This window comes from Diospyros lotus, chromosome 4, assembly GCF_014633365.1.
Source record: "Diospyros lotus cultivar Yz01 chromosome 4, ASM1463336v1, whole genome shotgun sequence".
In the NCBI taxonomy this organism is placed as follows: domain Eukaryota; kingdom Viridiplantae; phylum Streptophyta; class Magnoliopsida; order Ericales; family Ebenaceae; genus Diospyros; species Diospyros lotus.
In genome coordinates, this window is record NC_068341.1 from 14,464,885 (window position 1) to 14,491,631 (window position 26,747).

At 32.4% G+C, this 26,747-nt stretch overlaps 2 protein-coding genes across 2 annotated transcripts; both read left to right on the forward strand.

The window, feature by feature from the left end:
• Positions 1-13,808: 13,808 nt before the first annotated feature.
• On the forward strand, positions 13,809-21,127 carry LOC127800541 (uncharacterized). Its single transcript, XM_052335203.1, has 5 exons — positions 13,809-14,149; positions 14,243-14,320; positions 14,467-14,542; positions 20,399-20,472; positions 20,580-21,127. The coding sequence occupies exons 1-5, from the start codon at positions 14,024-14,026 to the stop codon at positions 20,649-20,651; spliced, it is 426 nt and encodes a 141-aa protein (XP_052191163.1). The 5' UTR covers positions 13,809-14,023; the 3' UTR covers positions 20,652-21,127.
• Positions 21,128-21,974: 847 nt separating this feature from the next.
• On the forward strand, positions 21,975-26,407 carry LOC127799412 (14-3-3 protein 10). Its single transcript, XM_052333427.1, has 4 exons — positions 21,975-22,584; positions 23,474-23,596; positions 25,901-26,017; positions 26,161-26,407. Exons 1-4 carry the CDS (start codon positions 22,102-22,104, stop codon positions 26,179-26,181), a joined length of 744 nt encoding a protein of 247 aa, XP_052189387.1. The 5' UTR covers positions 21,975-22,101; the 3' UTR covers positions 26,182-26,407.
• The last annotated feature ends 340 nt before the right edge of the window (positions 26,408-26,747 follow it).

The window sequence follows — 26,747 nt, forward strand, 5'->3', positions numbered from 1 at the left end:
ACAATAATTTATTTGACAAAAAAGTTATCATCAAGTCATTTGAGTTTGCAAGGAAAAAAAATAGTCAAAATGCGTGTGAGGGTTATCGCGTAAACACTCTAATACTTAAGTCGAATACTGAAAATGATAAAAGTCCAAGAACAATATTGTCCATCATTTTCTTAGAAAAATTTTCGACTGTTGGAATTATCTAATTTACATGTGTGAGACCCCATTCCTTCGTATTCGAGAAAATGCTTTGGTGACGGTGTCGTTGTTTTGGGGATAAGAGGTCTCGTGGGATTTTCCCACAAATCTTAAAGGATAGAGAAACCATGAGCCCTCATAGGCCAAGAGGTTGGTATCGGGCCTCTTGAGGTTAAGGGTCACTCATGGGCCTCTTGGGGTTGGAGTGTTGCCTGTGCGTCTCTTTGGCTCGCACGGTCACCCACAGACTTTTGGGTGTTTTGGGGGCATTCCCCCTCCCCCCTACCATTTTCCTCTATTCTAGTTCAGCTTATTTGAATTAGGTTAATCTTTTTAATTAATTAATTTTTTTTCTTTTACTTTGTCTTTTTATACTATGGCATATTAATAATGTTTAAAATTGTTAAGTGGCTAGTGTCCCAATAAATTAAAAATAAAAAATCTTAAATGAGAAATCACCTTTAAATATTTAATGGTTACATTTTAGTTTAATTTATATAATTTTAAGGGATAAATTTCTCCCAAAATTTTTGTGTGGTTTAAGCTATTTTGTATATAGATTTTTTATACTTTAAAAATTATAATTCTAAAGATTCTTGTAGTTTACTTTTGATGCTAACTTTCAATAGGTTGTTAATCAAATTAAGCTAATTAAAATTTAATTAAAGTTATAATTAATTAAAAATAATAAACTTCACAAACCACTCCTAAGATTTGTTTAATTTCACAGACCATCTTTATATATGTTTTCAAAAAAAATATACATATCCCTTCCATTAATAGAGCAAACAATGTGATCATTTACCTTTATATTTAAGATATTCTTTCTCTATGATTCTATCATTTATATTTTCTCCTTCTCTTTCTTCTCTTGCCTGTCTTTTCTCTCACTTCATTGACAATCAACGACTTGTCATGAGCTTTCCGCGATGATTGTGTGATGCAATTAAAACTAATCATCATGAGTTCCTTCTTTAACAAATGTTTCTCCATAAATGACTAAATTTACCTGTGGTTCTATGATAAATACGGGATGACAATAATAGGACATACTAGTAGTGAAAATAACAATAGAGACAATGTTCCCACACTAAGTCTCTATTTCTCCCTTTCTTTTTCGGCTTGAATCTTGAAACCTTATCTTAGATCTAAATTGTAACTTCAAACCCAAATCTTAATGAGTTTACAACTTCAAATCCAAATTAATCTAGTTTTGAAATATTTAAACCCAAAGTAATTTGGGTTTGAGATATTCAATACTTTCTTACTCACGCTATCTCCCATGATAAATTCCAATTGTCTTTCTCTATATTATACACTATTTTTTATATATATCAAAAGCATTTGGGATTTGATTGAAACTCATATGCAACGGTCAAGCTTGCAGAAACCTATCACAAATGAGTTTGATCAAAACCCAAGAGTGAATTTCTATTAGTTTTAATATTTTTTATTTTCTAGCAAGTTTCTGGCTTTTTTTTTGTAGCCTTCTCAATATTTTTATTTTTATTTTTTTTGTGTAATTAGGAAAGACACTTTGGAAATTTTAACAAAATTAACTATCACTAAGGACGATGGGATTTATGTTGCGCAATAATTAATCTCAAGGGAGGTTAGTGCCATTTAAGAGAACACAAAGGTAATTAGTGTAATTTAACAAATCTTGTAGTAGTCTATGAAATTTATCTAAACAAAAAATGATAATAAAAAAATTCTAGGTTAGTGATGAGTTTTAGCGATTGGACTTGTCGACGGGTAAGATTCGATCAATAAAGAAAGAGGAAGAATAAGAAAAAAAAAATAAGAATGAAGACGATTGTGAAGTTTGTCTATGATTGTGCACGACAGAAAAACATACTATTTTTAGAAATGATCTTAACATGGCCGTGGAAACCCTACCACTATTTTCTTAGCTAAGTTTGAACTCTCTAATTCTCAATCTAACCTTAATCTTAATTCATTATCTTTTACAGTCAAAGCTAAATTTGCCCTGCTTGGAGCTTTCTAGGATTCCATCTCAATAGAGCATTGATTATGACTTCAATAAAAGTGATCTCATCTATCTTAAGGATGTGGTTGTAGTGGATGTTAGTAAGTGAAGAAGAGATGGTGGAACTGTGATCAGAGCATTAAAAGACATAAACATTTTTCCTGTTTTGATTCAATGGAGATATGCCTACACTCACAGTTTTCTCTATCTCTCTTGGTGTTGCCAGCAATGGCCATTCTTTCTGTAAACAACATTGCATCCTTTTCCTTTTAATAATAAATTAGAGATCGTTTAGTAGTAAATTAGATAAAATATAACTTAATTAATGTTGTCTCTACTTAAAACTAACAAAATAGGTGTCTTAAGTAACAAAAGTAAATCCTACGAACCTCTATAACCATTTTTAAACCAAAAAGGGATCTTCGTTCAAAAATAAAATTATTTTCATTTATTTAGTCCATCTTTTCCATCCATCTCATTTCTTTCACATTTAGTACCGTCAACTAATCAATATTTAACCGACTCCCTTTTTGTCTCTTTATCGCGTATAGAGATGGGCAATTCAATGATTAACCTTAAGATATGTTGGGTTCTTCTCCATGAACACAAGATATTGCCTAAAAAAAAAAAAAATTTATGAGTGTGATTGACCACTCATCAAAGAAACAAAAATAAAGGCTATTCTCACTATTGACCAACTTTGTGGGGGAAACAATCCAAGACATAAAAGAATGTGACTAGTGATAGATAGATTAGATTGAAAGAAGTTGACGACAAGATTTCCATTGGAGCAACTCATCATGACGAGGAAACCTATCACCTATTCGTAACCCCATCACATTGTGTTATAATAATAAGAAAACCTTACCAACAAGAAAACCTTACCAACGCAATGCCATTGCAAATGGGTTTTCCAACGCCTCATTCTCCATGTGTGATAATACCTAAGAAATTAGAGATTTTTTTCTCATATGTAATACCCACAGATTTTACTAATTTTGGATATTAAATAATTAATGTTTAAATTAATTGGAATTAGAGGCTTAATAGTAATTCAAAAATTTATGAGGCTCAAGAGAAATCCAAAATAAACAAAATGTGAATTCATGAAGGGATAGACCTAAATGTAATTGTTGAAAAATGGTAAATAAACCAAATATCACTAAGTTCAGATCATAATTTTGATAACAAAATTTGAACAAACTAGGTCAAATTGAATCGAGCCCAATACTAGGTTTCGTGAAAATGGTGTAAAGACAAACACATATGACACAATTTTGTTGAAAATTGTCAAATATATTAAAAGTTATCAAATCCTAAGTTGAAATACACAACAGACTGGTTAGGTAACCTATTTTGGACCTACATGAAAACTAATTGAAGTTAGGTTAAGATGAACCAAAAGATAGGTATCAATGTAGAGACATGATCGAGAACACAATGATGACTTCATATTTTGATATAAATGGATAATTGGGTTCTAAATATTGTAGAAAATAAATATCGAGACACGATGAACAGTTTATGAAGATGACTTTGGACTTGAATTCTAGACAAATGAATTTGAAATGAGTTGAATCATTTGACATGCTTTACAGGCATGTATAAGGGTAAAAATGGTACCTTCAGCACATATTTTCAACACTTAACAAGAAATATACACAAAGTAAAAAAATTGAGAAAAAAAAATGAAAACATAATTGAAAAATTTGACGCAAATTCAAAGTAATTGTATGAATCTTTTGAGATTCGTTGAGGTTGTCAAATTGGAGATAAAATTGATTGAAAATCAGTAAGGGACTAAAAATTGGAAAGATTGGCAATGAATGATGTGATTTCCATCAAGAAATTGGTGAAAATGAGCGACAAGTTGGGAAACTAAAATTATGATCAATTTTTAGCATTTTAAGGAAGCAAACATGAGAGATGGTAAGAAAGAAAGAGATTTGAGGTGTTTTTAATGGGCAATTGAGGGTTTTCAATGAAGCATATGGACAAAAAAGAAAGAGGAAGTAGATGGTTTGAACTTTGTAAGGTGACACTTATATTGTAAACTTTTAATTTATCGCACTTAAACTTGATAATTTGTATGATTTATGCATGCAACCTTTGATTTCGCTCAAATTTTACTAGTACCTCGTAAGTTATTTGTTATTACAATTATGGCCATCATTATTACATAAATCGCACCAAGGACATGAAATTTATGCATATTATCATATGATGTAAAAATTATGATTTATTGCAAAAAAAAAAAAAAATCATATGTCATGACACACATGCATATATGGTCATTTCACTGCCTTATGACATAGTGAATAACTAGAGGATGAATTGTTTATCGGGAGGTGATTGTTGTTTTGCTTCAAACAAATGGTGTAGGTTTACTTGATAATCAATAAATGACGATCATTACCCTATTTGTCATAATAATAAATGTAAAAGTGACATATCATGATTGTTCAGGTGAATGAAATAAAAATGTTGTAGAGGTGTCACTATATGGTTTTGAAATGAATGCACTAACACTCAGTGTATCATACATGAGAGTCACTGTGGTTTTCAAAACTTTTTAAAAAACACACACAAGTAATGAAAATGATACAAAAATAATCCTTGCAAAACTATGTATAGACAACCATATGGAAATATCAACGCATCAAAATGAAAAATTGAAATAACTATTACCTTACTCTGTTAAGTTGTTGCCGGTTGTGCCTGTGATTGATCGCCCTAAAATCTACTGCAAATATACGAGTCGAACAAGTAATATAATGAGTACGAATATCATTTTCATTAGGAAATAAATTTTCAAACTTTCTATATTATTTAGACAATCAGAAATTCTAGGTTTAATAAAGAATAGTAAAAAATTAATTAATAAAATAAAATTAATTTAGAAGGCAACTTGAACCAACAAAATTAATGAATTTTAATAACTAAGGCTCGTGTATGAACTTATCTATGTAATCTGTAAATTATAGATTTTTATGCAAATGAATTAGTTAATTGAGTATGTAACGACAAAATCTCCTAATGTATTCTTTACTCTATCTTTAGGTTGTAATGAGTTTATTCTCATTTACTAACTTCTTATATTTTTATGAAAGTTTAATTAAATAAAAATATATTATAATTTGTGAAATTCTTAATTTCTCGCTAAAAGTCGCACAAATAAATCGAATTCTATTTTTAGTCGATTTTACTTTATGGTGTATGGTACTTACAATATAATCCCTAACCTATCTCTTAACGATCTCAAAATTATGTATTAAATCATGTAAATAATGATCAATTATTCATAATTATTAAATTTAATATCACATAACTCAGTATAACCTAATTTATTTAATAACATAAAATTATAAAAAAATGCACCCTCATAATTTCAGCCAATACATGCCTTAGTTTAACAAATTAGTTAATGATAAAAGTAATTAAAAATTAAAATAATAATAAAAGCATAAGAGAATAAATTAAACAAAGAAAAAGAAGAACAAAAAGCTCTCCAGTCCAGATCTGGAACTGGAACAGATGTGGATGAACAGCAGCTACTTGGCCTTGCGCCTGCTTCTCCAATTTCGTCCTCCTGTGGGCCACTTTGTAATTCTTTAATCTCTGCTTCCTCCTTAATCCTCCAATCCCTTGCTCCGTGCTTCCTGCATTGCAGTTTCGCCGCAGCAACCTCCTCACCCTGCCCATCCAATTTTCTTTATATATATATATATGCATATGCAAGCCACCCTGTTCCACATTCACACGCCACTTTCTTTAGTATAATATATAATACATATATATAAATAATATAATATAATATGTAATATTTAATATTTAATGTACTATTAATTATATTAATTTTAATTATATTATAATATTAATTAATTATAATATTTATTTTTATTTATATTATAATATTAATTTTGAAATTAATTTTATAATATTTTTTAAAATTATTATTTAACTTTAACCTAAACAACAAGTAATCTATATATATATTATAACAAAATAGCCGTCAAAATCTATATATATATTACCCGAAATAGAATTTTTATAGATTATTAATTAAGTCTAGATTTGTGAAAAACGTATAGTTTTTGGAACACGTAAATGATTTTTTTATGGTTGAATAATATTTGGAGAATGTGTAAGTATGCTGGTATATGAAGAGACAAGATCTAATCTATATTATTAATTTTTAAATATTAACTTAAAATTTTAATTAAAATAAATTATAGAAAAATGAGACTTTTTTAAATCGGGAGAAATCTTGAGATATCAGTTAATACTGCCGAATACCGACTGCCAAGTAAATTTTTTATTTTATTTTTATTTTATATATAGTTTAATTAATTTAAATTTATTTTTTTATAATTTTAAATGTTATAATTTTATTTTTTAACTTTATTTTTTTTATTACTTTCTTAAAAATGTGACATGTCTTAAATGTGATAATTGATTGTTATAGGGAATATGTAAAGTCATATATGAATAATCAATTTTAAAATTTTGATTATTATTATTTATATAATTAATTGATTATGTAAATTATCTTTATTTTATATATAGTTTAATTATTTTAAATTTATTTTTTTATAATTTTAAATGTTATAATTTTATATATAACTTAAATAGTCGTCAAAATTTTTCTCGCCCATTTCCAATTACTATTTTGATATTTTATTATATTTTTAAATTTGTTTTGCTTACCCGAACTAGAATTTTTATAGGTTATTAATTAAGTTTAGATTTATGAAAAACGTGTAATTCTTGGAACACGTAAATGATTTTTTTATGGTTGAATAATATTTGGAGAATGTGTAAGTATGCTGGTATATGAAGAGACAAGATTTAATCTATATTATTAATTTTTAAATATTAACATAAAATTTTAATTAAAATAAATTACAGAAAAATTAGACTTTTTTAAATCGGGAGAAATCTTGAGATATCAGTTAATATTGTCGAATACCGACTGCCAAGTAAATTTTTTATTTTATTTTTATTTTATATATAGTTTAATTAATTTAAATTTATTTTTTTATAATTTTAAATATTATAATTTTATTTTTTAACTTTATTTTTTTCATTACTTTCTTAAAAATGTGACATGTCTTAAATGTGATAATTGATTGTTAGAGGGAATATGTAAAGTCATATATGAATAATCAATTTTAAAATTTTGATTATTATTATTTATATAATTAATTGATTATTTAAATTATCTTTATTTTATATATAGTTTAATTATTTTAAATTTATTTTTTTATAATTTTAAATGTTATAATTTTATATATAACTTAAATGTTATAATTTTATTTTTTAACTTTATTTTTATTTATTGTTTTCTTAAAAATGTGACATGTCTTAAATGTGATAATTAATTGCTAGGAGAAATATATAAAGTCATGTATGTATAATTAATTTTGAAAAATTGATTATTATCCTTTATATAATTAATTAATTTAAATTTATTTTCTTATAATTTTAAATGTTATAATTTTATATATAACTTAAATATTATAATTTTATTTTTTAACTTTATTTTTTTTGTTGCTTTCTTAAAAATTTGATCTATCTTAAATGTAGTAATTGATTGTCAAGAGAAATATATAAAGTCATATATGGATAATCAGTTTTGAAAATTTGATTATTATCATTTAAATAATTAATTGATTATTTAAATTATTCTTATTTTATATATAGTTTAATTATTTTAAATTTATTTTTTATAGTTTTAAATGTTATAATTTTATATATAGTTTAAATGTTATAATTTTATTTTTTAACTTTATTTTTATTTGTTGTTTTCTTAAAAATGTGACATGTCTTAAATGTGGTAATTAATTGTTAGGAGAAATATGTAAAGTTATGTATGTATAATTAATTTTAAAAATTTGATTATTATCATTTATATAATTAATTAATTATTTAAATTATCTTTATTTTATGTAGTTTAATTAATTTAAATTTATGTTCTTATAATTTTAAATGTTGTAATTTTATATATAACTTAAATATTATAATTTTATTTTTTAACTTTATTTTCTTTGTTGCTTTCTTAAAAATTTAATCTATCTTAAATGTGGTAATTGATTGTCAGGAGAAATATGTAAAGTCATATATAGATAATCAATTTTGAAAATTTGATTATTATCATTTATATAATTAATTAATTATTTAAATTATTCTTATTTTATATATAGTTTAATTAATTTAAATTTATTTTTTATATTTTTAAATATTATAATTTTATATATATTTTAAATATTATAATTTTACTTTTTAACTTTATTTTTTTATTATTTTCTTAAAATTTGACCTGTTTTAAATGTGGTAATTGATTGTAAGGAGAAACATGTAAAGTCATGGATAATCAATTTTGAAAATTTGATTATTACCATTTATAATTAATTGATCATTTAAATTATCTTTATTTTATATATAGTTTAATTAATTTAAATTTATTTTCTTATAATTTTAAATATAACTTAAATGTTATAATTTTTTTTTTTTTTACTTCTTTAAAAATTTGACCTATCTTAAATTTGGTAATTAATTATTAGGAGAAATATATAAAGTCATGTATGGATAATCAATTTTGAAAATTTAATTATTATTATTTCTACAATTAATTGATTATTTAAATTATCTTCATTTTACATACAATTTAATTAATTTAAATTTATTTTTTATAATTTTAAATGTCATAATTTTATTTTTCAACTTAATTGATTAGTGTCATTTATTTAATTCTCCTTTTTCCCATTGGTCTACTCCGAAGATGTGCTATATGTTGGACTTGGGGAAATTAAATACAAATTAAATTTGTGTTTTGAAAATTATGTTAAGTAAGAATCGGATTGTGTGGCAAAGCGTGGGAAAAAAAATGGAAACTTAATGGTGACATATGATTTGATAAATTGAGAGAAATAAGAGAATTTGAAGGAAGAAAAAATAATAAAAGAAAACAAATATATCTCTCTCTTCTTCTTCTTCATTCCCGTTCAACACTTTCATTTCCTCTCTTCTCCTCTCTCAATTATTCTTCTTAAATTTTCTCTTATTCTTTACTTTTATTTAGTAAATTTTAACTGTATTTTTTTTATCCAGATTGGTCTTCTGGTGTAACATAGCACCACTATTCTGTCAAGTGAGTGATATGAATGCAACTAGGAAAAATTAAGCCTTGAGGATTCGTGTAGTACGCACATATGAGACAAATACACGTGAAAATTAAAAAAAAAAAAAAAGACGTCTACTCTTGAATGTATATTTTATAACAAAGAGGTTGGTTATCGTTTATTCTTTTTTCCTGTTATCGTGTAATTTTTGTACTTTTTTACGCATTGCTTATTGTATTACATGTTAATTTAGGTTTATTTTTTACATGATTTCGGGATAGAGTTATGTGCTTTTTATTGTTCGTCTACCATTGAATGTATATAAGGAAATCTTTCAAAATTTGTAATCCTTTTGTTGTATTCTCATTATTGTAACACGATTATTTTGTTTATTTTTTACTTCTTTATTGTGATTTTCATTTATTGTAACTACTAAATTATACAACTTTTGCTTTAACGATTTTATTTTTTTTTACGATATCCATGCATCGCATGGGTGATCTACTAGTATTTCTATAAAATAACAAGAAGTATTAAAAATTAAATATATGTAAATGAAACTAAAAATACTATATACTTTTAGATAAAACACATATAAAATATTAAAAGTACTACTTAATTATGAGTAATAAATGTATGAATAAATTCTCACATCAATTATACACCTGGTCGGAACTCATTCGGTCGCGTCAGCTTCCACAAATAGCTTTCACTAAGTTGATCAGTTCTGATACTTGTTTCTTTAGTTGACCAAGCCAACCCCCATAGCCATACGGGACCAAGTCGGTCCATACCTACATAGCACTAGAACCTTTTGCTTCACCCATGTGCTAGACAAGCAAAAACGAAGGTTATTTCTAGTGGTGTTGGGTTCTCCTATGGTGATTCGATCATCTCATAACCTCTTGGACCAATAGAGAATATGGAGCAAAAGAAAGAAAAAGGGTAATGGAGCATAGGAGGAATATGAACAACAGAGCTTGGCAAGGCTTCTCTTCTCTCACTTGAAAAATGAACGAATGAGATAAGGAATTGGACGTGTCTGTCTCCTTATTTTTCTTATTCTTTTTAACTTATTCTCTCATTTTCTTATTTAATGCATTTGAAACGATGAAATAAAAGTACACGGGATCTAATCTCGTTTAGTGAAACTGTCAACCATTGGAGATAGTTTGTCAACAATTTGTAGTTAAGAATTAATATTGTCGACTGTTTCAAGCATTATTTCCAAGTTTCACCAATTGCATTAAGACTTACCATTAACTTTTAATGGAACCAAGACTCCCCCATTAACAACATGCCATGTTAACTCTTAATGGTCTCTATCTATTAATTCTTAACAGTTTGTTGATCTATTTGTTAACTCTTAACAATCCATTAATCCATTAACTCTTAATGATGATTGAAAACATATGACAACAAAGAATCGATAATTCAATACATTACCTAGTTTGTGTGTGACCATCTAGGTTAATTTCCATATAGTAATTAGGATACGCCAAACTCTTTGGCACCTACCAAACACTTTGATTTACTATAAAAAAACTTTTCATTTTTTCACATAACCTCGAAAGGTCCTGAGCAACCTTTAGCATAATATTAGAATGGTCCTAATGGCAATGAAGTTAATACTTTGAATGAACCTATTTGGATTTTGGATTTTCGATTTTCGTGCATTATAATCCTTTTACCGACTAACATCTCGACCGAGTGAGAGTCATAGACTAATTAAACTCACAAGACTTCACAACTATGCCAAGATCTAGTATGATGTGATTGAGATCACATCAAAACTTCTTATGACATTATAAACTCTTTTCAATCATGTGCACCCTAATCAAGGGTTTTTCAACTGCAACTTTTTTTTTTTTTCTTATAAATAAGAAATATATAAAACAAAACACAACATGCCAAAAAGGCTACAAACTAAAGCTAGGGTAAACCTCGAGCCACCAAAACACCAAGGGTAACAACATATCAACGATCACCTTCTGGGCTAGAAAAATGAAATAAGAATAAACATGACAAGAAAATGAAAATGAAGAAAACTAAAATATGTTCAAGATAATACATTGGCCAGAAGAGAGACGAAAATCCCATCTCGAAATGACAATGTGGCATATAAGATCTCTGGCAGTCCAAATACTGTTCAACAAACAAACCCAAGTGAGTTGGGAATCAACAAAGCATAAGCACAGGATGAGCTAACACCAAGGATGAGACTCCATGGACGTAAAGGTCAGCCTCCAAAGCAAACATATCTTAATGCGGAGAAGAGTTCTGGTATCTCGGAAGTCGCCAGACACGACGAAAAGCATGACTTTGAATGGACGATCTTTCCTAATCACGAAAACACCTGTTGTTGTGCTCCCTCCAAATAAAATACACCAAGGCATGAAGCATCAATCTGATCGCCACCTACTAAGGACTTTTACCACTCCATCTAGTCGTTGCCCAAAGGACTCTGATATCCCATCTGTGCTAAGGCCAACTGAATTTCTTCGATCCATAGAACAAGGACAACACCTCTCTGGAGTAGCTACACTGGAAAAACAAGTGGCTATATCTCTCAGCATCTGCCCTGCAAAGAAAACATCTATTTGAAAAAGATAATAACATGTTAATACTGTCAAGAGTATACAAACATTCCCGAATTGCTAACCATAGAATAAACAAATGAGTAGGGATACTAGTTGATGACCATACTAATCGATACCAGGGAACCTGGGGGCGCTGGGCTTGAATCATTTGGAAGGCGGCCTTAACTGAGAAGAGCCCATGCGAGGCCGAAAGCCAATAAAGCTTATCATGGCGGTCAGGCCGTGGTAGGCTAGGAAGATGAGACTACATATGATGCTCACCCTCCGACAAAGGTAAATGGATCCTATTTACGAGCATTTGCCTTTATACACTACTACACAAAAATTATACAAAGAGCATTCCCGTCTCTTACACCGGATGATTCCACTTAATGATAAATTTTTGACACCAGTGTACAAGACAACTTTATGATATGAGGACCATATATATAATCGAAAACCAACAATAGATCATTAATCCTCTTAGCTTGTAATCTATCACAAACGTCACATTCACCAAATACTCAACAAATATCCATCCACATGCCTACTAGCTATATCTCATGCAATATGGTATGAGACTCATCATAATTTATTATTAGTATTTCATACTAATCAAAGATAATAATCCATGCGCTAGTCTATAGTAGATCATTGTCATATATTTTTAACAACTTAAGAATATAACTATCAATAAATCTAATGACTCATTTATACACATTTAGAGAGCAATGAATGAATAGATAACTATTTTATTAATTATAAGAATATCATATATGTATGCGTATAACATATTAGATGTTATCAAAATTTAGTATTAACCTATACATCACTAACATTCATTGGCATATAAACACTGTCAATAACAGGTCATTCGAAATAGTTAAAGAGGGCATAAAAGATGATCGGATAAAGAAGATCCTTACTTTAGTTTTTCTATCGATAGTTTTGCCTCTTGTAAATTATGTTAAATTTTCTTAAATGACATAAACCTGATTTGGGTTTGTAACAAAATTCAATTCAATGAAAAATTTCAACGTTGGTATGTTATTTAGGTTAGATTTAGATTGCCTTTTGTGTAGAGTTTTAATTATTCATCTTAATTACGATTAAAGGACTAAAATGGGAGTTTATATAAATTATTGGGTAAAAGATGAAATTAAGAAAAAAATTATCAAATAAGGGATTTATTACACAAATGTTTATCAACAATTAGAGTTATTTAAAAACAAAATTAAACTATAAGAGCTGACATTAATTAGAAATAATTTTTTTTATTTATACGAACCATCTAGTTATATCGAGTCATGTTATTTGCATATCACTTATGTATATCTTGAGTTACACAAGGTACATAAATGACATAAATACCTTTCATCACATTGCGCTTCACCATTTTGGGTGAATGCATTTTAGACATTAGTATATCATTGTGTAGTCTAAGACGTACACAATGATGTGTAGTTTAAGGTATACACAATGATGTATTAATAATATTTTTCAATTCTATTTATCCAAACACCAAAATTTAAATTACAAACTTTAAATCATATTTAAAATTTCTCAATTTTCGTAGACGGAGAAGAGCATAATGTATAGCCAAAAAAATGTTCCACGTTGCCCCCCGGGCACAGCCGAGTTGGCAAAGGCTGAGGTGGGGATAAATTCTGCCAGACTGATGGCTACCAGCGTGGGTTCGAACCCTGGGAGCAGCAAAGCTACCTTCTGGGGTTGAGTCTTGGCAAGCGTCAGTGCGTGCAACACTTCAGGCCTTGGCTAGTTCGGGCATATGTCATGATTTACCTCCGTAGTGTTGTCTCAGGCGGGATGGCTGCGGACGCTCGTGATGGTATAAAAAAAAAAAAAAAAAAAAGTTCCACGTTTTAGCACAGGAACGGGGGGACACGTATTCTACCTACGCTCCATATGTGCCATTGGCCATTGCGATTTGCCTGTCGCCACCTGCCGTCTAGAACATTCCGAAATCTAATTTGCCTTTTTTCTCGACTTTCGCCGTTCACCGATTCACAGGCACCAGGCAGAAGCAAACAAAAAGTCTCATCGGAGGAAAAATCTCGCTGACAGCTCCACTCGACGCTCTCCTTTAATCCGTGGAATCTTCTGTAAAGATCTGCAGAGCCACCGCCATGACCGGGATGTGGGACGAATGGGAACCAGCAGATTATGCTCCAGAAAACGGGGATACGGAGTATCAACAAGAGGAAGCTTCTTATCTCAACTTTGATTTGTTCTCCTCTCTGCCCAAGCCCAAGGTATAAATGTCGTTTCTCCCCGCTTCGGTGCCGTTCTATACAAACTAGGGTTATGATTGCGCGATGACTTGGCTCTGTAATTTGTATGCCTAGGATTACTATAGAATCCTGGAAGTGGATTATGATGCCACTGAGGACGCTATTCGGTCGAACTATATTCGCTTGGCATTGGTCCGTATTCCTTGTGCTATTATTTTTCTCTTCATTCTAGTTTTTGCACTGGTTTTTTCCCCTTCGTATTTGGATGCTTAATTTGTCCTAGGTAGGTTTAAAAGGATTCTTGCTTTGTTCCTAACTGGTGGAATTAAGTTGGACAGAAATGGCACCCGGACAAGCATAAAGACGAGGACGCTGCAAAGTCAAGATTTCAAGAAATAAACGAAGCTTATCAGGGTTAGTATTTAATTTTATTTACTTAGTTTGGGTTAATCTTGTGAAATATGTTTATCCATCGTCACATTTTTTTTTTTCCCGCTGGCTTTTATTAAGTGCTTAAAATTGAGCTCGTAATACAGAAATTTGAGGACTGCAGTGCATATTTATTTAGACCCTGAATTCTTTGATACTCCGGCAACAGATATGTTCAAGTATGATAAAAAAGATAACGATTTTGATATGCTGCCTCACAGAATTTGCAGTACCTTACTAGTGGTTTTGGGGTTGCTGACTATTGAAACTGGAGTTCGCTTATACATGGTGTTGGGATGAGCAATAGGCTCGGCCACCTCTAACACTTAGAACCAAATGAATCTAAAACAAATATTCGAAAGCTGGAAGCACACATATTAGCATACACAAAAACAGTAAACAAAATGAAAGGAACATAAGATTTTACCGTGGTTCACCCTAAAAAATAGGATTACATCCACGTTGAGCTCCGACAAGAAGACCTCACTGCACTAGTCGGAAAAATGTTTACACCCTTACTGTGCAAACTTTCACCCTCACTATACACTCACTGGTAACAAAAAGTCCAAAGATCACAAACAGATTGGAAGGCATACCTAAGGAACCAGAGGAAATGAAGAAGAACATGTACAGAAAAACGAAAGGAAACCCTAAAACAGCTCGACTTCATTGCCCAAATCTCGAGAAATATAGGGATATAATTAGGTAGGGTATGAGGCAAAGCAATGACAGAGATAGGCGCTGGAGATCGGATCAACAACATCCATCGCAGCAGGTAAAACACCAAAATACTATGGGAGAATCAAACGGGCCACAAACCCCAATGACGAGGTCACGAGGGAGGCTGCCATTTTGGCCATCCAAGCACACAGGCTCCAAAACGACAGTGTTTTGGAGCAGCCAGTCTGTGGTTGCCACCTGGCCTTCCATCCTCGATTCCAAAAACGACAACGTTTTGAGTTGATGCTTCATGATACTCAACACATGGCTTTGTTTGTGAGAAGTCTTAATTCGATTATATTGGGCCAGCTATATGAATTATAGTTTTTGAATGATCTTTCACTGACCATTTCTTTTATAAAGTTATTATGTCAACTGTTATATTTAAGAGTTTTTTTTTTGCTTGGTTGTCTTCTTACTTTTTTTTTTTCTGGCTACAAACTTCTTCTATTCCATCTATTCTTCACATAGGAGTTTCTATTGATTTTTTTTCCCACATGTCTATGACTCTAATCACACACATCATGTTCCTTAATAGGCTTCAACCTTATTACACATTACCTCACTTTTAAATTCTATCCCCCCCCCTCACACACACACACACACACACACAAAAGGGGCCCCCACCACCGCCACCGCCAAAGGCATGGCTACACACATCATAGCTGTAAAAAGAGTGACCACCTCTGTTGAAGAGCGACAAGGTGCACCCCTAAGGTTCTTGTTTGAGCACATGAACACACGCCTTGCTACAGATAACCTCATTTTTAATTCTATCCCCCCCCCCCCCCCCCCCCCCATCTCCCCCTTTTTTTCTTTCTTTAAGGCATGGCCACACAACATAGTTGTAAAAGGTGTGACGCACCTCTGTTGAAGAGCCTCAAGGTGCCATCTTGAGGCCCTCGCTTGAGTGCATGAAGCACGCGCCTTATGTGCTTTTTGGATACAATTATCCCTTTTTTGCTTTGATGATTAAAATACGAAAGAACATAAGCAACACATGTAAAGAAAAAAGAAACACCATTTATTTAGGGTTTTTGAACCTTCAAAGAGCAAAAGATCTACAAAACTTTAGAGAGTTGACTTTGTCAAGCTTTTGAAACCTCATTCAGGTACAATTTTTTCTCTAAAAGAAGTTTTAGCGATGTTTTGCTGTTTTGCTTCTTCTCAACATGAAACTCATAATTGTGTAGATCTATGATAGTGACAAATGGTGGTCAGATGTCTGCTAGACTTGTCATGTCTTGTTTGCTGGACGCTTCGGTGCATGAGGTTCATGTGTTAGTCCCTCCCAGGCGGGGGCATGCCTATTCTTCTAGTGACCTGTCTTCACCAACAATGTCTACTGGAGGCGGGTGCACGCTATGTTGATGACCTAGTCTGTTTTTCTTTGAAGTAAATTGTCCTTTTGAATTAGGGTACAAGGAAATTAAGTTAAATGTAATGGGTAGGGATTTGTGGTTAAAATCTCTAGACCTAAGAAAATCCAAATGGGCAGGTTCTAGAATGGGTAAACATATTAGTGTTAAATCAATTTGTGGTCAACTATTGGGCTCATCTTGATGGGCTATTGGGCCCAATGAAATTAAGGGAGGCATCAGATTGGGTCACAGGTAGGAGAATGGGTTGGGTTCAATTAGAGAGGTCTGACTTTAGGTTGGGAATATATGGGTCGAAACAGGCTTGAGGTTCTATGAAGTAGCAATAGGAGAATAACTGGGAGGATCTTGTTAACCTAGATCTCACCCTTTTATATGATCACTCAATCACTCAAACTCACCCAACGAACTCTCTCTAATTTGCAAATGAATAGCAATCAGAATACAATCAAGAACCAACCAAGAACTGCACAACACACACAAGATTTACCCTGGTTCGGTCTCAATGATAGACCTACATCCAGCTTGGCTTTCGCCCCCGCTTTCTCCATTATCTTGAATATCAATACAAGATTACAAGTGCACTCAAAACCAACTCTCACCTAGCCCATAAACCTGAAAACTATATAGAGTTGTATACAAGAAAGATACTCATCCTTCCTTACTGCACAATCTCGCCCCAAAACAGCTTGTATACCCACAATAGAAAGCATACCCAAAGCCTACCTCTCGGCTCCTATTTATAAGCTATAGGGGGCGGGAGAACCTTCTGACCGACTGCCCAATTTGGCAGTTACAACAACCCCGGTCAGACCTAATTTAATAACAAACCCTTCTAGAAGACAAAACAGAAAATACAACCTGATATTTTCCCTCACATTACAAGCCCTAATCTAGTACAAATGTATCCTAACAGATATTTTTACCACAACAAGGGGCTTCTTCAACTATGGCAAGTGTGCTGGCGGGTGAGGTTTGTTGACGTTTGTGAGGGATCTGGCAAGCAGGTGGAGTGTGTTGGTGGTGCTGATGACGTGAATTAGCAACACGTGTGCAACAAGGGTCAGCTAGTAGTCGAATGAGGCTCGACTTGGCTCTTGTTGTTGGTGAGGGTGTTGGCTAGTCCTTTCTGACTCCGACCAGGCTATTGACTAGGGATATTGACTCAAAGAGGGTGTCTACTGGGGGTGCTCAATTTCACAAATGTGTTGGCTGGGGCATTCAATTGTCAACAAGGGTGTCAATTGTCAATATGAGAACATTGGTGGCAAAGCTAGTTGTAATGGTTCAAAGGCTATGGTTTTTGGGTGGTCAGTAAGATGAATGTTGTCATGTTCTACAAGGCAAATTGATGAGGATGTGCTATTGTTATGTGCTGTTGATCCGGGGAATTAAGGATAGTGGCTGCTCCTGGCAGTAAATTGATGGAGGATGATGGTTATTGGCGATGACTGATGATAATGGTGATGATGGTTCTGGTGGGTTTGATGATGGAGGTGATTCTCTTGAATGGTTGTTGCCGTGTGCTGAAAGAATCTGCTATTGCAGAATATTTTGAGTTGTTGATGGATTTTACTTCTTTGTTTTATACCGTTGCTGAAAGTCTTCTGGTAGCTGTAACGGTAGAAAACTGATGGGGTGCTGAGATGCTGTGGGTCTGATCTGCTTTGATATCAGAACTGATGCGGGACAGCTGGAAAAAATGCAGAAAATTGGCGAAGAGAGATAAAAATTTGGGGAGGGAAGAAAAGAAATCTCGGGAAGATGAAAACGAAGGAGAAGTAGAGAGGGAAAGGGAGACATTACAGAGACTACTCAACAAATGGAAGAAATCGCAATTGTATTCCAGATCAACCACCTACTGATTACATCAGTAATGCCTATTTATATGTTAAAGTTTGACAAAATGGATAACTCAAATTTCAAACAAATCTTACTAAAAGTAAAAGCTAAAAATCTAAAATAAAACTTATTAAAAATAAACAAAAGCTATTAAATCTAAATTCCAAAATATAAACAAAACATAAATCATAATATTAGAAGTTAAAATTAATAGTGTCAAAAGGATGAAAAAATAATCTCCAATCTTATTCCTTAAGGCTAAATCAGCAGCCATATATGCACATACGCCTATCATAATAGGCAACATTCCTAAGTCTAATTAGGAATTTTCCTAATTAGATGATATCTAGATTACATTAGAAAATAGATACAAAAGGAAAAGAATATACAATTGAACAAAGCAATCAAGCAAATAAAGAAAGAGCACCTAAGGAAATCAATCACACTGATCTTGCATAATATCAGTGTGCACTAAATTAGGAAAGAAGAACAAATAGGTAAGAAGAACCAATAGGAAAGAAGTATCTGCCTGCCAACAAATAGTTTGCATTTTTTTTATCAAATCCTTTTACCAAAATATGGCAGGTTAACAAATTTGCCGTTACCATCGCCACCCCAACCTAAAACCCCGCATCATTAGTGAACCTGATTTGGTTGAAGTTGTCCTTGTTGAAGTTGTCCTTCTTATTGTTCTTCTTGAATGTTAACGAACACAGGTTTCATTTTGTTGATGAACCTAGACTCTTATGTTCCTTGACGCAAATGGTTGTTTGGTGAACCCAAATCTAACCAGTCGAATCCCTCATTATCCTTCTATGCTTCTTCCACTTCTTTTCTGATTAATCCCACCTTTGATTCATTTATTAAGATTGGGAAAAATTTGGTGGGTGACTAGTGCTAATGGGGGTTTGGGTAAGCTAAGGGATCTTAATTGACTTCCTATTATTTTATTTGATTTTGTTATATATAAATGTAAAAAGTTAATAATCAATTATTAGCTTTGTTTATTATATTGCTAATTTTATTGATCTTTTATTATTTTATTTTAAGTTATAATGTATAAATTAGAAGTTTACAATTAAAATTTTTAAAGATAAGGTGAAATAGTTTTTTGATTCTTGCCATTAAATTTGTTTATTGAAAATTTTTTACTATAGGGAGGTCATTGTAATTTATGAACACTGAGAGGTGTAGCCTGTATTTTGGGTATACTTAAGGGATGCATGTGCTACTTACTGTTTATCTTATGACAATAAGATGATGTGCATTGCAGCAATCTTATGCACCTAAACTCTTGGAAGAAGCCAATGAAAACAGAGAAAAAGAGGATTTTTCTATTTCATTTCCAATTATTTTGGCATACAAGAAGAACAGCAGAGTTAAGGAAACTGGGTTTTCATGTGGCAAAAACTTTCACAAACGTTTATGACTATTTGTCAACCATGAAGAAGGGAAATTAACAAAATGGAAACTTATTGATATGACAGAATGAAATTTTTTATATGTGCAATTCTACCATCATCTGTTCACGTTAGTTATTGGCCCAGATGATGCAAAAATTTTGGTATGCTGGAGTTTCATATTGGAGAGGATTTTATCTGATATTAATGTTTGTTTCCTCCTCTTGAAAATTGTCAAAGTGCCTGTATATTTATGCTGTTGGTCGAATTTCCGCTCAGATTGAAGAAGGTGGAGAGAATTTAAACTCTGGACTTGATGAACTGAGGTTGTTTTGTAACTTCTTATCATGTTAGAAGGCAAGAAAGAGGAAAAAAGATAACACCATCTCATTCAAGAACTTGACAACTTGAAAATTTTGTGTTAACGAGAAAATACTTGGTATCAGCATAGATTTTGAGTGATCTTTGTCTTACAAATTCCTTAACTTGTCTTTTAACAGTTTTAAGTGACCCTGTCAAAAGACGAGAGTACGACAAGACAGGGATGATGCATGTGTGTGATTACAATCTCATTGTAAGACGTTCTCCTTCACCTTTGAATGATTTTATCCCTTTTTCATAGACCAGTATATCTTTACACACCAAAGCTTATTAGCTGAGACAAATCCTTTTCGAGTGCAGGAGTATCTTAATCGCTATAAAGGTCTTATACTAACATGCAATGGCCTAGGAATGAAGCATTCGATATGGTAATTCTGAGTTTGCACGCCTATCTCTCTCTCTCTCTCCAGACATCTATGGCTAGCCGCCATGTTGAGACTCGCACTCTCCTGGTAGTACAAGTGGCAGACTGAGGTTGGGAGCCGCTAGTTTGCATTCGTCGGTGGCCTCAGAATTACTGTTTTGTATAAATGGAAGTTAGGAAGTAGGTTAGCACTGTCATGCAGCTTCTAAACCCTGAACTGAAGGTTGCTATCTTCTGGATGGGGTTTGTGTTTATATAAAATATCAGTCGCACCTTTGTGTTCCTGCTCTTCTGCTGTGAGGAAAGTTTTTAGATGGTTTCGTGTGAGATGGAGACTTATTAAGCCGAGGGGAATACTACAATTATGCTTGTTAAGGAATCGTGGTCTCGACTGGTGGAAATTACTGTGTTAGAAGCTAGAACAATGGCATTTGGAAACACTCGATGAATAAAAGTAGAGTAAATCTCTTTTTATATTTTAAAATATTTTTTTTCTAGTTTTTGTTGGTATGGATGGATGCTTTTGTATCCTCGCACTAAAAGGGATGAAAATAAATAAATTATAATTTTTTGCCACTAGAATTTGGCACAAATTATTTATAATTTTTTCGTTTTGAAAATAAGGTGAAGTGTTAATTGGGTACTAAATTTTAAATGAGTTAAATAAATTATTAAATTTTCATCTATACATTACCTTAGTCATGTATTAATTATGTCTAATAAGGTTGAATCAAGAACTCGATCGAATGATTGGTTAATGTGATTTTATTTATAAAATTTTAATTATTTAATTTTAAAGTTTAATAACTAATTTAATTCTTGAAACAAGATATAATAATTAATTTGACATTTCACCCTCTAAAGATTATTCAAAGAGAGTAAAATCACCGTTTGTATATTTTTTTAAGTTATATTTTATTTTGGTGAAATTCTTTAAATGTAAATTAAAAAAAAAAGATGAAAAATAATTTTTGTGATTTCATTAGTTTCTTGAAATAAAATTTTGCTATAAAACACTTTATATCAGAACTATAATTCATCTTATTTTCTAGCTCACATTTAAAATTTGAAAATTAGGGATATGAATTTTTAAATTATCAATTCATGCTTTTAAAGAATGGATGGAATTTGTCAAATATATGTATATAAAAATGGAATGGGTGGTTGTATTTTTGTATTATTAAGAAAAATAATTTATAATTTTGCTTTGTGAAATTAAGATATATATATATTTACTTTCGGAAGCAGATAAAATGGTAATAATAAATGATAATGTAAGAAAAAAATATCTTATTTTTACTATTCTTCCGCATACAGAGTCTCAAGAATTGACGGTCGCTTGGGAAATAGGAGTGAACGAACGAAGAAGACGACGACGACCATTTCTCATCTTCTCTCTCTCTCTCTCTCTCTCTCTCTCTGTGGATTTAGTATCTGTGAGTAGCTCTTCTCTCAGTAATGGCGAATCTGACGAGAGATCAGTATCTGTACATGGCGAAGCTGGCCGAGCAAGCGGAGCGCTACGAAGAGATGGTCAACTTCATGGAAAACCTCGTCCTCGCCGCTACCCCCGCCGGCGAGCTCACCGTTGAGGAGCGCAACCTCCTCTCCGTCGCCTACAAGAACGTCATCGGCTCCCTCCGCGCCGCCTGGCGAATCGTCTCCTCCATTGAACAGAAGGAGGAGTCCCGCAAGAACGACGACCACGCTCTCCTCGTCAAGAACTACCGCTCCAAGGTTGAGTCCGAGCTCTCCGTCGTCTGCGCCGGCATTCTCAATCTCCTCGACACCAACCTCGTGCCTTCCGCCTCCACCAGCGAGTCCAAGGTCTTCTACCTCAAGATGAAGGGCGATTACCATCGGTATCTCGCCGAGTTCAAGATTGGCGAGGAGCGTAAGCAGGCTGCTGAGGATACCATGAACGCCTATAAGGCCGCTCAGGTAGTTTGATTTCAATGAGATTTAGGGTTTCTTGATTTTTGTGGTTCTTTGAGATTGTGAAATTAGGGCTTGATTTCTTACCACTTATGAACTGTTTTTCAGAATTGTTTGTTCAATAATTTAGTTGAATGGGAGTTTTAAGAGTTTTGGTCGAGTGTTCTCTTAGGAATTGTGAAATCGGGGAATGATTGCGTAAATATCCCCATGAACGGGTATTTAGAATTACTGTTTTAGGGGGCTGAGTTTTAGACATTTGGATCTCGTTCTCGTTAAGCTTTGTACGTTCTTGGATTTAGGACCGGATGTAGTGGTTCAGTGTAAGTATTATGCATCCGGTGATTGGGGCTATGTTTTGAACTGGGTCTTTTTAGGAAAAGAAAAATGAAAGTAAAAATAGGAAGAGAATATCTTACCACATAATTTAATAAATAAAGGAGCAATCTGAAATAACGGATCTATTAATATTAACTGGTCAGTTGCTGATCATTGATGTTTACACAGCATAATATAATATGAGTAACTATTGATTTTTTTTTTTCACATCCACAAAAAACTATTGAATTTTATATACTGTATTTCTGCCAGCATTTTTTTTTTTTTGAAGAGAAAATGAAGAAGTTAAGAGGACATTTATTTACTTTATTTGGTTTGCAAGAAAATGAGTAGATATTTTGTACAAAGAAATTCAGTTTTGGTTAATCATAAAAAAGTATATGGATACTGATAAGTTATTTATATTATTATTTTTTTTTTCATTTCTGGTCTTTTGACAGTGAATGGTTGCAAATTCTGGATTTGGTTTGGTGGTTAGCTGATTTCAAATCAGGGTAAAGAATAATTGATTTTTTAATTTTGGAGTTCTGAGTTTCTGCTGTTTCTTTCGTTGAAGGATATTGCCCTGGTTGATCTGGCTCCCACACATCCCATAAGGCTGGGGTTGGCCCTCAATTTCTCAGTGTTCTATTATGAGATTCTCAATTCATCTGATAAGGCTTGTAGCATGGCTAAGCAGGTATATTTCCTTCAGATTGTTATACTTCTCAAAGTTGTGTTGTTTATTATTTCAGATGTGATTTGCTTTGAATTAATCATGCCTTATCTTATAAATTATTAATTCACACATAGTGTTCAGCATTGTTTCTTTTCTTGTTTTCCAAAATTACCTTTTTTTTTTATATATCTTACTAAGCATTCTTGATTCAGTTATAACACTTTTTTTTGGGGGGGTGGGGGGGCTGTGCACGGGAATTTCAGAATTTCAGTTAGGATTCTGTTAGATGAAACATTAAGAATAAGTCTAGCAGAAAACAGTCTGTTGAATTATTTATTTCGTAAAGATGAGATTGCTTTTAGAGATAAGGGAAACTTTATAGCCATTTCATGTGTACATTTTGCAATCCGGTTATAGTCTCTAAAGCATATCTGCAACTGTCTTGCCATAGAGCATCTGGAAGATGTAAATTGCTCTGAAAGATTCTGTGCTGGTCATTCTTCCTTTTGTCATTAGTTTGGGCTATAACTTTTACTTTCTAGAGGTGGTATCTTGTTAAAATTGTTCGTTTACTCTTATTAGAGCATTGGATAGATGATTGTATTGGTCTGGAGAGAAGTTGGGACACATTTGATTACCCAGCCTAGACAAGGCCAGGTTGGACTAGGCTGGAATGTCAGTGTAGCACTGTAACTCCAAATGTCCAATCTTATGTTTGGTTTTTGTGGGATAAAATAGAAGATTAAACTCCATCCAATATTGATTAGACTAAATTAGATGTGAAATAAAAGTAGGCAATGCCCATTTTATTCTTGTTTTATGAATATTTATGTAATATTTGCTTAAATAATACATTATTGTTAATAATTAATGCATGTTAATATTAATATAAATATTGTAAAAGATTTTTGATAATAACTTAGATGATATTATTTGCTAACAAAATGTCAATATATATAATAATAGCATAATAATCATTCATATAATATAATGTAACATAATGGGCATAAATTAGAAGGGTATTTTCAAGCGGTAAGGTTGTCCTCTTCCCCTGGTTCTTAAACAGGGACAAATTGTCCCAGGGGAGGTGGGATAGAGTTGCCCCACCACCATGGGACAAGTAGTCCAGTCCAGAATGCTGTCCCAGCTAGTTTTCACAATCAAATGCAAGACAAGCCTGGTTTATTAGGCTTCTCCCTTATTGGCAAATCAAATGTGCCCTAACCGTTATCTTATGAAGGCTGTTATTGATGTGGCCCCCTTTACCCACATTTTGTTCTTGGATCTGAATAACAAGTTACTTCCTACATTGGAATTTGGTGTTTTAACTTACCTGGAAGTTGTTAAATTGTAAATTAGTTGTACTAAAAATGTAAATGATTCATTGCTTGCTACCTAATTTTTCTGGAGATCATGGTTAGGAGAGAACAAGAAGGCTTGTACAATCATATACATAGGGATTACAATATTAAACTCTCCCCACAACAGAGAGAGGGAAGCCCCTCTTTTCTCCTTTTCCCTCTAGTTAAGCTTACAACTAAAGTATCCTATTTTTCCTTTTGCTTTTCCAGGGCCCTGCAAGGGTACAATTGGTCATAAACTCTTCCCTCCAATGAATTTTGTACATCTATGCTTTGTCAAATCAAAGCTGCATCAATTGCTTGTTCTTCCTTTTCATTATTTTCTCAATGTCTTGGTGTCTTAGTCCTTTCTCTAATTGTTTCAATGTCTTTAGATAAAACAATGCTACCTGGTTTAGGGTTTGTTTTGATACATGCTGCCAGCATGTATAACATTTTCTTCTATATGCTGTAAAGGGTATAGGCTTGGATGGGGTATTATTCGGGGGCATGGTTTGATTTAAAGAGGGTCCTTTATATATACACACAAATTTTAAGATAATTCCTCAAGTTAATTAAATTGAGGATAAGCTTGGTAAGCTTCATTTTTAGATCCCCGGCTTTTGGTTAGCACCCATGAATTTTTTTTTTTAAAGGTTCTTTTACGAAATTTCTTTGATCATTTTTCTTTTTTTGGTAAATTGGGCTAAGTATTTAGATCGATTTGACCCATATTCATGGCTAGCACCCATGTTTGTTTGTGCTTAATTTTTCCCCCAATTGTAGAATGAAGCTAGGTGACAATTTGGGAGTTATCAGTAGTCTACATTTTGCTTGACAATCCATTTGGGAATTTTCGTCAGCCTGCCTACATTACAACGTTATGAATTTTATACTAAAGGGTGGTGGTAATCAAAATCTCTCATTTTCAAAATGGCATGTTAGGCATCTATTAATTACACTTCCATTATTGTTTTCTGCTCAGGCATTTGAGGAAGCGATAGCTGAACTTGACACTCTGGGGGAAGATTCGTACAAGGACAGTACTCTTATCATGCAACTACTAAGGGACAATCTGACTCTTTGGACTTCAGATGTGCAGGTTGCTCTCTCTCTCTCTCTCTCTCTCATTGCAATTTAATCACCAAGATTATTCTGTCAAGCTGTATATCTAGTTGGATAATTCCCTATAATTGTGAACTAGACCAATTTAAGACTTGTCTTAATGCTTTGGCCTTTATGCAGGACCAAATAGATGACTCCTGAACAACTTTTCAAGCCGATAAGGTTTTATCTTCTCCCGGAGGAGGTGGGCTTCAAATGTCATTTGTTTGTTCCGTTCTGTCTAGGTGTGTTTTGAATGGGATTTGTTGTCAATCTATAAAATGATGTTTCATATCCAGACATAAACCTACTTTAAAACACTTAAAAGTGATTCAAGTTCGCTGTTGGAATTACTAATTGCTATATCTGCTCCATTTATGTTTGGTTATGATTTGTGTCATCATTGCCCTTTATCAAATAAATCCAAAGGCCTTGAGGGCATGAGCAGTGTATTTGTGCTTTATATGCCGTTTAGTCTAATAATTGAACTAAAATGGTCGATGCCATAGGCTTTGTTTTGACCCTCTTTCAATTCTGCTTGATTGATAGAAAGGTTATATGATATTGGATAACTGCGCGTGATATCCTGTTAGTTTGTTCTATGTAAGTTGGACGGGAACTGGTGATTCCAGTGGATGGGCTAGTGCCACAAAAGTTCTTGTTGGAATGGGAACAACAATAGTTGAAAACAGCTATTAGTAGCTCGTAGGCTTAGGAGCAAAATGGGA

What these genes read in the sequence shown, in the direction of transcription:
- LOC127799412 (XM_052333427.1), top strand. Translation starts at nt 22,102, where the DNA reads ATGGCGAATCTGACGAGAGATCAGTATCTGTACATGGCGAAGCTGGCC. An exon ending in ACGCCTATAAGGCCGCTCAG is followed by an intron (nt 22,585 to 23,473) that starts GTAGTTTGATTT and finishes CTTTCGTTGAAG; the next exon opens with GATATTGCCCTGGTTGATCT. An exon ending in CTTGTAGCATGGCTAAGCAG is followed by an intron (nt 23,597 to 25,900) that starts GTATATTTCCTT and finishes TTTTCTGCTCAG; the next exon opens with GCATTTGAGGAAGCGATAGC.
- LOC127800541 (XM_052335203.1), top strand. Translation starts at nt 14,024, where the DNA reads ATGACCGGGATGTGGGACGAATGGGAACCAGCAGATTATGCTCCAGAA. An exon ending in AATAAACGAAGCTTATCAGG is followed by an intron (nt 14,543 to 20,398) that starts GTTAGTATTTAA and finishes GTCTTTTAACAG; the next exon opens with TTTTAAGTGACCCTGTCAAA. An exon ending in TGTGTGATTACAATCTCATT is followed by an intron (nt 20,473 to 20,579) that starts GTAAGACGTTCT and finishes TTTCGAGTGCAG; the next exon opens with GAGTATCTTAATCGCTATAA.